Raw genomic sequence first — 12,741 nt, 5'->3', positions numbered from 1 at the left:
CTGAACGCCGGTTGATCTGACGATATGCATTTTGAACTCGCCAGTTGAACACTACTATCACCGGTTGATTGCTAGGTCAGACCTTCATTACGTTCACCGGTTGATCCGATGATGTGACTTTTGCATACGCCGGTTGAACGCCTGGATTTGGCTGAGCTGAGACAGAACTTAGTAACACCGGTTAAACCGATGATGTTGTTCCATTAAGCGTCGGTTTAACCGGTGAACCCGAAAAACCTTCACTCAGCTCACTCTTCTATGCTAAGTCCAATAAACTTCTAAAATTCAACTAAACTCAAGTTAATGGACTTGCATAGGCGACTTTACCCCTCAAAATAGTTAGGATAGCATAGAGCTTAGTAGTTTTTCTTTTCAAACACAAGGAAAAGCCGCAAAGCGAGACAAAGCGCCAAATAAAATGTATGAGCCATGTCATAGGAATATTGAAGATAGAGAGCTTCAAACTCATCATGGCATGACTCACTAGGCAATAACGCACCTAACACTTTGCTCTTTTCACTTTTCATGAATTAAGATCTTGTATATGAAACAAGTCTCATTTTCATCAAGTGATCTCCTTTGTGACCCTTACGCATGCAATGATGATGCAAGCTATAACCACATGTGCAAGAAGAGTAAACATGAAGTGCACATCTATATGACAAGAAATGCATAACAAGAATTTAAGTTCTACTTCTCAAGTTTGAACCCACGGGAAGCTTCTTCATGATGAGCCTTTCTACAAGCCTAGAGGAAAACAAGTGGACCACCACCTCTAGCTAAACCCATGCTCATCACTATCTTACAATGGTTAGACAAGTGTCCTATATTTATGCATTTTTCTATATGACATGGCAACTTACATGACGTTTGCCGCATCTAATACATTTAGCTCATTCCTTAGCCTAACAAATGTACTCTCGTCTAATGGTTTTGTGAATATATCCGCCAATTGCTCCTCGGATCTCACACCTTGAAGAGATATGTCTCCCTTAGCTTCGTGATCACGCAAGAAGTGATGGCGAATATCAATGTGCTTTGTGCGAAAGTGTTGAACCGGATTTTTGGCAATTTTTACGGCACTTTCATTGTCACAAAGGAGTGGTATCCTATCTAGTTTCACACCAAAGTCCAAAAGGGTTTGCTTCATATATAGGATTTGGGCACAACATGCACCGGCCGCTATATATTCCGCTTCCGCGGTGGACAAAGCCACGGAATTTTGCTTCTTACTCGACCAAGAAGCTAGAGAACGCCCAATCAAGTGGCAACCCCCGGAAGTACTCTTGCGATCCATACGGCTTCCGGCAAAATCCGAATCCGAGTATCCCAAAAGATCTAAGCTAGCGCCTTTGGGGTACCACAAGCCTATGCTTGGGGTGTGCTTGAGATACCGAAGGATCCTATTCACAGCCGAGAGGTGTGATTCTTTTGGGTTTGCTTTAAAGCGGGCACACAAGCACACACTAAACATTATATCGGGCCTAGATGCGGTAAGGTAAAGCAAAGACCCTATCATAGAACGATAGATGGATTGATCAACCGGTTTACCATCCACATCCAAGTTGAGATGCCCATTGGTTGCCATGGGTGTCTTGATCGGCTTGCATTCATCCATCTTGAACTTCTTCAAGATATCTTTAGTATACTTTTCTTGATGGATGAATGTCCCTTCCTTCAATTGTTTGACTTGAAAACCAAGGAAGAAGGTCAATTCGCCGATCATGGACATCTCGAATTCCCTAGACATCATGGTAGCAAACTCATGGCTTAGTAAATCATTAGTTGAGCCAAAGATAATATCGTCAACATAGATTTGACAAATGAAAAGATCCCCGTTGATGTCTTTTGTGAACAATGTGGTGTCCACCCTCCCGATCTTGAAGCATTGCATGATTAGGAAGTCACAAAGCCTCTCGTACCAAGCCCTTAGAGCTTGTTTGAGCCCATAGAGTGCCTTGTGCAACCTATATACATGGTTAGAATTCCTCGGATCTTCAAACCCGGGAAGTTGCTCAACATAAACAAGTTCGTTAATAACGACATTTAAGAATGCACTTTTCGCATCAATTTGATATAATTTGATATTGTGATGTGAAGAGTAAGCAAGAAGGATGCGGATAGCTTCAAGTCTTGCGACCGGAGCAAAAGTTTCACCAAAATCCAAACCTTCGACTTGAGAAAACCCTTTTACCACAAGTCTTGCTTTGTTGCGTACCACCACCCCCATGTTCATCTTGCTTGTTTCGGAAGACCCACTTAGTGCCGATGATGTTCTTGTCTTTCGGAGGAGCTTCGAGGACCCAAACTTCATTGCGGGTGAAGTTGTTCAATTCTTCTTGCATGGCCATCACCCAATTCGAGTCCTCAAGTGCTTCCTCTATGCTAGTGTATTCAATACAAGAAACAAACGAGTAATATTCGCAAAATGAAGCATGCTTGGAATGAGTTCTTACTCCCTTGGAAGGACTACTAATGATTTGATCCATTGGATGATCCTTGGAGATACAACCATGCTTCACTAGCGGTTCATGCATGGATGTTTGTTGAGGTGGATCATGGATGACTTGTGCTTGTGGTGGAATATTTTGCTCTTCTTGTTCTTGGACTTGGGGTGTTGGCGTTGGAACACTTTCTTGAGGTTGCGGATCATCTTTTTCTTTATCTTCATCCACTTGGGGTGCCATGGAGGTGCTTGGTGTAGACGAGGAAGGTCCTCCCCCTTGATCATTGCCTTCATGCACCTCTTCCGGCTTGATATCCCCAATGGACATCTTCTTCAAAGCTTTATCAATTTCCTCATCACCTACATTGTCATAGCCAATAACCTCCTCTTGGGAGCCATTAGATTCATCAAACTCCACATCACATGTTTCTTCAACTAACCCGGAGGTTTGATTGAATACTCTATATGCTTTGGAGTTTGATGCATAACCAAGAAAGAATTCTTCATCACATCTACTTTCAAACTTACCGAGCCTTTTCTTCTTATAAATGAAGCATTTGCAACCAAAGACTCGAAAGTAGGATATATTTGGTTTCTTCCCGGTGATGAGCTCATATGGCGTTTTCTTGAGGAGTCGGTGGGGATACACTCGGTTGGATGCATGGCAAGCCGCATTAATTGCTTCCGCCTAAAACTTCTCGGACGTGCCATAATCATCCAACATAGCTCTTGCTAGAGTGATTAGTGTCTTGTTCTTTCTTTCCACCACTCCATTTTATTGAGGCGTGTAGGTGGCGGAGAACTCATGCTTGATGCCCTCTTCATCGCACCATTCTTCAATCTTCATATTTTTGAACTCGGTGCCGTTGTCACTCCGGATCTTCACAATTGGGGAGTTGTACTCCCTTTGAGCTCTTCTTGCAAATGTCTTGAAGACTTCCAGAGTTTCACCCTTATCGCCTAGAAACATGACCCAAGTATAACGTGAAAAATCATCAACGATTACTAGGCAATAGAGGTTACCACCAATGCTCTTGTATGTAGTTGGACCAAAAAGATCCATGTGAAGTAGCTCGAGCGGCTTGGAGGTAGACAACATCGTCTTGATAGGATGATGTGTTGCAACTTGCTTTCCGGCTTGACATGCTTTACATAATTTGTTCTTGTCAAATGTGACGTCCTTCAAGCCGGTGATCATCCCTCTATTGTGGGCTTTCTTAAGGTTGCTCATGCCAATATGAGCAATTCTTCTATGCCAAAGCCACTCAAGAGACGACTTGGTGAAGAGGCATGTCATGGAGCTTATTTGCTTTGAAGAGAAATCCACCAAGTAAATGTTGCCATGCCTAAATCCTGTGAATACCAATGACTTGTCTTCTTCAAGAGTTACTACAACACCATTCTTGTCAAAGGTACACGTTAGTCCAAGATCACATAATTGAGCAATAGAAATAAAATTAAAACTAAGTGATTCTACAAACAAGACATTAGAAATGGATAAATCTTTAGAAATTGCTATTCTACCCAAACCTAAAACTTTTCCCCTTGAGTTATCACCATAGGTGACATGTTCATGATCGCCGGGGTCTTCAAGAGAGGTGAACATGCTATCATTACCGGTCATGTGTTGAGAGCAACCGCTATCAAGTACCCAATGTTTTCCACCGGTTTTATAGTTCACCTACACACATGAGAATTCACTTTTGAGTTTTTGGAACCCAAACAAGCTTTGGGCTTTGCACATGTGTGACAAGAGCTTTTGAGACCCAAAGTTACTTGGGGAGCTTCTTCTTTGACTCCTTAGTGATTTTGCCAATGAATTTGGCATCCACTTTGCCCTTCACTTTACTCAAAAGAAAATAGTTATTTTGAAACATTGATGAGTAATTCTTTGGTAAAGTGGGAAGAGGACGTGATGGTAAGGTGCATTCCCTAGTGTGGTGCCCGGTGACTTGGCAATGTTGGCAATATGAACCAACTTCCTTGATGAAGCTAGTCTTGATCTCCGGAGAAGGAGTAGTGACTTGATTTGGCTCCGGAAATGAACCAAGACCTCTCTTGCCATAGTCACGAGCATTGTTGAATAGAATTTCTTTGTGGATGTATTCTCCTCGTGAGAGCTTCTCCACACTACTCTTGAGGCTTGCCACTTGATCCATCAATTCCTTTTCCCTAGAAGGAGCAAGCTTGGGCACAACATTAGTAGCACTTGCATCAATGAGTAGGTCATCACATGAAGTAGAAGCATTGACCTTTTCAATATTTTCATTGAAAGAGTTCTCAAGACTTGGATCAATTGCTTCATAGGCAAATTCAAGTTCTTGATATTTTTGAGCCAACTCCCTATGCTCTTGTTCAAGTTTTTTGTGGCTCTCTTCAACTTGCTTAGCAAGTACAAGTGACTCATTGTGCTTTTTGAGCAAGTCATTGTACTTGCCAAGCAAATCGGAGTGGGCAAGCTCTAACTTGGCATGAGTGCTCTCAAGAATCTTGACTTTGCCATTTTCCCTCTTGATAACGGATGTATACTCATTAATGAGGTTAGTAAACTCATAAGGGTCAAGCTCATCATCACTATCACTATCCACCTCACATACCTTTGTGTTACCTTTTGCCATGAGGCACATGGGAGGCGGAGGTAGCGGTGGTTTTTCATTGGTGAGGGCGATGGTGATGATGTCTTCTTCATCACTTGAATCTTCACTTAATGAGACATCGGTCACCCATTCTTGTTTTTCCACCAAGAAGCTTCTCTTGGTGTGGCCTTTCTTTTTTGGGAAGAGCTTGGTCTTCTTGTCGTGGTTCTTCTTCTTCCCAAGTTTCTTGCTCTTGTTCTTCTTTTCATCTTCATCATCATAGCTTGAATCATGGCGATACTTGCTCTTGTTGTCCTTCTTTCTCTTGTCCGGCTTGGGGCAATCGGGAGAGATGTGGCTTTTTTCTCCACAATTGTAGCATGTTTTGTTCTTAACATCTTCCCTTGGCCGGAACATTCTTCTTTTAGGGTCAAAGTTGTAACCTTCTTGTAGATCTTGTCACTCAAGCGGGTGAACTTTCTCATCATGAGAGTAAGTTCTCCATCATCTTCATCATCGGATGAGCTTTTATGATGAGCATCCTCTTCATTGCTTGAGCTTGATTCTTGCTTGATCATCTTGAGCTTGCGGGGCTTGTTGGCCTTGGTTTTGAGAGCGATTGACTTGCTTGTAGTTGGCTCTTCGGACATATCAAGGATACCCATTTCATGAGCGCGAATTTCGCCCACAAGCTCTCCCACTTCCATCGTATCAAGATTTTCCTTTTGAAGCATAGCATTGATGATGTTGTACTTGGGCTTCGGAAGGAGCATGAGAATCTTGCGGTTGATGGAGCCACTGTCAATTTTAGATAGTTCAAGAGCATTAATGTCCTTGACAATGACATTCAAGCGAGAATACATATCATTACAATTTTCATGAGCTAGCATTCTAAAAGAATCATACTTAACTCTAAACAAGTGATATTTTTGTTCACGAACTTTTGTGGAGTCTTCATGAATTTCAATTAGCTCTTTCCAAATATCACTTGCCAAGTCCATGTCATTTACTCTAGCAAAGACTTCCTCACTAATTGCTTCGAAAATTGCATTTCTAGCCTTGGCATTCCACTTGAGTTGTTCCGATATGGGAGTTCCGGTGAACCCGGTCTCTGTTGCTAACCACACTTCGGGGCAATCGCATCAAGGTATGCGGTCATGCGAACTTTCCAATAAGCAAAGTTTTTGCCCTCAAAGTGAGGAGACGAACCACTCATCTTGACCATAGCTCTAGGCGGTGAAGGCTAATGATCCAAATGAGCAACGAGGCTCTGATACCAATTGTAAGGATCGATGGACCAAGAGGGGGGGTGAATTGGGCCTTTTTCAAATTTCTAAAACAATTAAAGCAACCTTAACCTATGCAAATGCTAGTAAGGCTCAATTCACCAACTGGCTAACTAAGCAAACTACACAAGCTATAAAAAACAATAAGATATGAAACTAAGCAAGGTAGAGCTAAGTCATGATCTCTAAGGTCAAGCACATGAATAATTGCATGAAAATAAGTGCTTGAAAGTAGAGAGTGGGCAAGAGACAACTGGATTTTTTTCCCGTGGTGTCGATGTGTTGGCACACACTCCTAATCCACGTTGTGACACTCACTAAGAGTCTTGTCACCTCCCATGTCACCGAGACGAGGGCGCTCACTAAGAGTCTCCGTTCACCATCCCGGCGTGGTGAAGCTCAAGCCACGTACAAACTTCTTCGGGCTCCCACAATCCTTGGCAAGCTCCGGAAGAAACACCTCAATCACCAAGATCGCCTAGGTGCTGTCAATCACCAAGAGTAACAAGCTAGGGCCTTCACTTGAGCAAGAACCGATCACCAAGAACGGATGCACACAAGTTTCTCTCTACTCAAGTCCTTAGTCTTGCTTCTTGAATGATTGAATGAACAAATGTGTGGGAGATGAAGCTCAAGGTGGCTCTCAACAATAGTATGAGTGTATTAATATTGCCTGGTGTCAAGAGAGGTCAAAATGACCCATTGGAGGGGTATATATAGATAGCTCACACGAATAGATCCGTTGGAGAAAAGCTGCCAGAAAAGTACGCAACGCCGGTTAATCCGACGATCCTCCAATTGTCAGCGTCGGTTTAACCGATGAATGTAAACTGCCCCTTTTGGAAACTAGCCGTTACAACTCGGGCAGATTAACCGACGTATCATCAGTTTAACCGGTGAGTGTAGTTGTCCACTGATCAACTGAAAAACCAACTCTCTGGACAACTGCACCGACGTTAACTCAAATGCATCGTCGGTTTAACCGGTGAGTATAACTTCTGAAATCCCTGGGAAAACCAACTCACTGGACAAATGCGCCGACGTTAATTTCAAATCTCGTCGGTTTAATCCGTGTATATAACCTTGAAACACCCTAGAAAACCAACCTTCTGGACAACTGCACCGACATTAATTTCAAATATCATCGGTTTAACCGGTGTATGAACTTGTCCAGACTCTGCTAACTATGTTTAACCGACGTATAGAAAATTGGAGTCGTCGGTTAAACTGGTGTATAGACTTTTTTTTTTCTTCTGATTTTGCCTTTTCTGATTTGAGTCTTGAATAGAATCTAAATATTCTTGAGATATAAGTTGAAAACCACTTATTTGAACTTTTAGGAACCTGAGTGACCATAGTGTGCATCCATTTTTAATTGACCATGTCCATGCTCAAGTTACTTGGCCTTAACCCCTCTTAATAGTGCGATCACTACAAAACTATAAAACCTATACTAACCTAAGTGTCCTTCTCAACCTTGCGACACTTAGGACTAGAAAGATCCTTAGTCTTGTTATATAATTGAGTTGAAAACCGAGATCGCCTTTTTGAATAATGAAATTTAGGGGCCTCTTTAACATATGACCAAATGAGCGTTAATGATTCATTAAACTATACAAACTCATTAGTCACAATAATGGTTGTCATTAATCATCGAAACATACCTAGAGGGCCTAGATGCTTACAGCATGCATGTACTTTTTTCTCTCACTGTCTCTGCGTACACCCATTGTCGGGGTGGCCGCACGACTGGTCTATTTTACGGCCGGCCGTAAATTAGCTGTGTCCTTTTTTTGTCTCTCTCGCGGATAAAATGTTGTATAGGATTGCTTCGCTGATAGCACTGTGTAACGAGATGCAATTTCCCGTGTTTAGAGATGCTTTCATTTCAAGCTTTTTCGACGGGAGGTGAGCTCGCAATGCAGAAAATAAGGGCATATTTGGTAGGGCTCTTGCTCCTCCAAAAATGACTCTGGCTTCTCCGGTGTAGCGGCTTCTCTGGTAAAATTGAAGTTCTTTTCAAAAATGTTTGACAAAACAACGCTGCCTCGAGCCTTCTCCCCTGCAGGCGATCTCCGCCGGCCCCCTTCTCCGTGCGGCCCCTGCCCGCAGCTGCTGCTGGCTCCTTCCTCCCCGCGGCCGCCGGCCGGGCCCCTCCTCTCTACGGCCGCCGGCCAACCACCTCCCCCCGCGAGCCATGCGCTATGCACCCCGGCGCACGCCGCCAGCCGGCCTCCTCCTCCCCAGCCCCGTAGCAGCGACCCCTCAACCGCTGCCAGACGGCCACCTCCTCCCCACGGGGCACGCGCCCCGGTGATCGCCGCCGGCCGGCACCTCCTCCCCGCGATTCGCGCCCCGATGAGCCCACCCGAGAGCAAGGATGGCAAAGGCATGGAAGAGCTGCGGGAGCCGGACGGAGCCATGTTTTGTTGCTCCGCCTCACCAAATCCGCTCCGATGAGCACGATTTCAGGGGCTCCAAAGTACTTTAAGGTTGGAGCCGTTGCCAAAAACATTTTTTTGGAGGGCTCCGGCAGAAGCCGGCTTTGGAGTTGGAGCTGAAGCCCTCCCAAACAGCGCCTAAAGATACACTATACTTTACCAATTGTCTCTGATTGGTTTTGGTTCATTTCACTTCTTGTACATCTAGATATTGCCCTGTGCAAAAATAATAAAAAATAAACTCTAAGAGAATGTAGGAGTACAACAGTTAGATAACAGTGGTCTATATGAGTTCACGTAAGCAAAATGAGCTGATATGATCATCATTAAATGAGCAAATAGTATGTTGTCTATTATTTCGTCTACAATTTTGGCATGTGCTCCCATACAAAACAACACTAACTAGAATACATATTAAATATCATGCAGATAGCTAAATAGACAATTCATTGTAGAGCTATCTATTTAGCTGCCTATGTGTCAAATAGATCGCACCTGTCTAAACTGTTGTACATGCCCAATCTAAATAGGAGTGTGTTATAGTAGTGTCATGTATATTAAATTTTCTAACATATATGAATAGTATGAGTAGAGAGAAGAACAAAATGTCATAAAATATAAGAGAAATATCATCACTAGCACAGTTCTCAAATTTCAGTCTTAATAACTAAGTCGAACACTCTAGACTCGCCGAGCCCGGCCAAGCCGGGACGTCTCCTCCCGTGTGGTAGGTGACATTAATCCACGCACTAATTAAGCAGGAATTGGGGCATTGGTAACTCCGTTCCAGAAGACCAGAAGGCTCTTTTCTACCCTGGGCCATTCTGAACTCTGAAGACCGACGCACGAAGCGGAAGGAGCACTGCTTGTTCTCCTGCAGAAAACACATCCGCACTGCAGTAAATCCAGTGTAAGCTCTCCTCGTCCATTGAATCCTCCGTACGATTTCCTTTGGCTAGTCTTCACAAGGTCCGTTTGATCAACGCATCCATTATTCAGTATTGTGCTTTCTAGTTCTAGCTCTCTCGTTCCCCTTTCTTAGTTTCTGTGATTTTTCTTTTCAAGGTGATGCGAGAAATGTGGTGTGCTTCCATTAAAAAATGGAATGAGAAATTGCAAATAGGATGTGCAAAACATTTCTCTGTAACTTATAGCCTGTCGCAAGTTCTCTTTCTTTTTTGTTTTCTCTCAAGAGGTAACTTCTCCAACTTCTGGGCTATGAAACTTCGTTGTTTCTGATGTAGGTGTCGTTCCATATTCCAATATGAGAAAGCCCGGCAATGGATGCAAAGAGAAGGGAGCATGTCACTTCTGGAATGCTTACACAGATGACCAAGACAAGCATTTCTTCAAGGTTTTGATTGGTGATTTTCATAAAAGATTGGTGAGCGATTTTCTCAGGCACTATATATATTAGCTTGTGAACTGTGGAATCTCTACTTGCTCAGAACCAGAGTAACTTTGTGTTAGTGATTCAATAATGTTATTTCATACCATGGTTGTGTTTCCAATGTATTCTACCACGTACTCTCTAAGACTATTTTGTTAGCCATGAATTCCAATAACATCGCTTATACGTTACAAGAAAAATGTCATTGTTATTTATTGGAATCCTTCATAACCATTAGCTTGAATTAATTAAGCTAGATTGAAGAAATTTTTCTGTATTATTTAATTACTAAAGTTTTGCATTTGGAACTAAATATGTTTTCTGCTAGATGATGGTGTGCATCACTTCTTAAAAGATAATGAAATGTGATCACATTAACAAAACTCTCAATAAAGTAATGAGTTTTATACTGCCCCCTCAGCTCATACGAGCTTTGTTATGTATCAATATATTTGCTGCAGTTCTTGCCAGATAAACTTGCCCTACACTTCAGAGGCAAAATAGCAAGAAGTATTAAGCTTGAATCCCATGGCCATACTTTTGATGTTCAAGTCGAAAAGAATTCTGGCAGACTAGCGCTTCAATCTGGATGGGAGACGTTTGTTAGTGCCCATGGCTTGAAGATGTTGGACTTTTTGGTATTCAAGTACGATGGGATTTCTCGAATGAAGGTTCTGATCTTTGATGCTACTGGCTGTGAGAAAGTACTGCCATGTTTTGTCACGGAAAATGCAATTAGTGGTAGACACAGAGAAGAAGAATCCATTGACATTTCAAGCAACTATACTAATCTTCCCATGAAAACACCAGAGGCTAAAAAGAAGGCATGGAAGCAAAGGGACGGGCGTAAGATTGCTAATATCAGTTCATCATGCTCCCCATCTAAGTCATCAGGTTATTAAGAGCCAAAGTGTCAAACCTAGAAGTATCAATGGGCATTTACAACATCATGGCTTCATCTGTTTCTTTTGTTTGGTTATAGGAGGTTCAACATATTCAGAGGAACATGAATCGCATTCTGTAGGTTCAACATCTTCAGAGGAACACGAATCGCATTCTGTTCCGAGTTACATCCTCCCACGACGCACCAGCCTTACTGATGTTCAAAAGAAGCAACTGAAGAAAAAAATCGGAGCTATTTGTTCTGAAATCCCTATCTATGTGTGTGTCATGAAGAAGACCAATGTGTCTGGGGAACATCAAAGCATGGTGAGTGAGGATTTTGTTCCTCAACTTATATTTCATTGCAAATGCACGTCCTCTAGCTAGCAGGTTGTTTTAGCTTCCCAGATGCCTTGAACAAATTACAATCTTTGAGGGATTTAAATAGAACTTCAATTATTTTGACCTGTTAAACCCTTTCCTTCTTTGATCAGCGCTTCTCTGGAGAATATTCTGAAGCATATCTTCCGTTCAGGGAGAGGACGTTGATGCTTCATTGTCATGGCAAGAGTTGGGAAGTGATGTGCCGCATTAGGGTTCGAAGAGGCCACCGCAATTTCCAAAACCTTTGCAAAGGGTGGAAACGGTTTGTACGTGACAACAATTTACGGCTGGGAGATCTCTGCCTCTTCGAGCTACTGAAGACCAAGAAGTGCACGATGAATGTGCATATCGTCTGTGAAAAGTGAGATTTGACAAAATGTTTCCTGCTGTTGCGTTCCAGCTTTTGCAGCGGTTTACTCTGACGATCTAGATAAGTCTGTTCAGCCACTGCAGCCAGCTTTTGTAATGGTGATGGCAACGCTTTTATGCTTGACAAGAGTCCAGCATACTCTGATGATACACACTATCTGTATATGATCTACCTATGCCCTGATTGGATGATTGATGCTCTTGTAGTGCTGAAGTTCAGGCAGCTTCGTTTTTAGCCCATCAATATTTTTGTTTCTGTTGTAATGGATTATAGGAATTTGCTACTGTGACGTGCATTATTCCTGTGATGCGTGTGTTAACTATAACGTGAATCTGTAAATTGCCACCTAAACCGTTGACACGTTGATTACCTGTGATTAGCACCTCCTTTTTAAATTGATCAGCTGTGAAAGGACCAAACTGCCCCTTTGGCTACCGTAATGTCACGTGAAATCTCAGTACAAAGAAGTCTGTAGCAATGGATAGTATATAAAACTGCAACAAACAGCAAGGGAACTATGTAAACAAATATTGAAAGAAGGTGCAACAGTATAGCACGGTGCAACAGGAGTCGTGGCAAAGCACCCTCTTGAAAGAAGGTACGCCCTTTTTGGAATCAGAAAGAAAAAACAGACCAAACACATAACAGATATTTTTTTTGTCACGGGAAAAAAATTGAAGTCGTTAAAAGTTTGGGCAGGCTTTTCGAGAAAAAAAAAGTTTGGGCAGGCTAGCGCTTCAATCTGGATGGGAGTCGTTTGTTAGTTGAGGAAATTTCTTATTTGACACTACTAAAATTACTAACTCTTTTCTTGACCCTCCAAAGTTCAAAATTCCTCATTTGACACTACATCTGATTTTTATTTGACACCACCATCAGTTCCGTTACTTTCTTCCGCTAACACATGAGCAAGTAGACCAAATTACCCCTGGTAAAAGAAAAAAGGACAAGCCCGGAGGCCCAGTA

General features: G+C 42.5%; 1 protein-coding gene across 1 annotated transcript; it reads left to right on the top strand.

Moving 5' to 3' along the window:
• The first annotated feature begins 9,539 nt into the window (after positions 1–9,539).
• LOC120648540 (putative B3 domain-containing protein Os03g0621600) lies at positions 9,540–12,141 on the top strand. The gene is made up of 5 exons (XM_039925292.1): positions 9,540–9,659; positions 9,994–10,133; positions 10,601–11,033; positions 11,122–11,348; positions 11,516–12,141. The coding sequence occupies exons 2-5, from the start codon at positions 10,014–10,016 to the stop codon at positions 11,768–11,770; spliced, it is 1,035 nt and encodes a 344-aa protein (XP_039781226.1). The 5' UTR covers positions 9,540–9,659; positions 9,994–10,013; the 3' UTR covers positions 11,771–12,141.
• Positions 12,142–12,741: the final 600 nt, after the last annotated feature.

Source organism: Panicum virgatum, chromosome 9K (assembly GCF_016808335.1).
Source record: "Panicum virgatum strain AP13 chromosome 9K, P.virgatum_v5, whole genome shotgun sequence".
Lineage (NCBI taxonomy): Eukaryota > Viridiplantae > Streptophyta > Magnoliopsida > Poales > Poaceae > Panicum > Panicum virgatum.
This window is presented reverse-complemented; position numbering and strand designations above follow the sequence as displayed.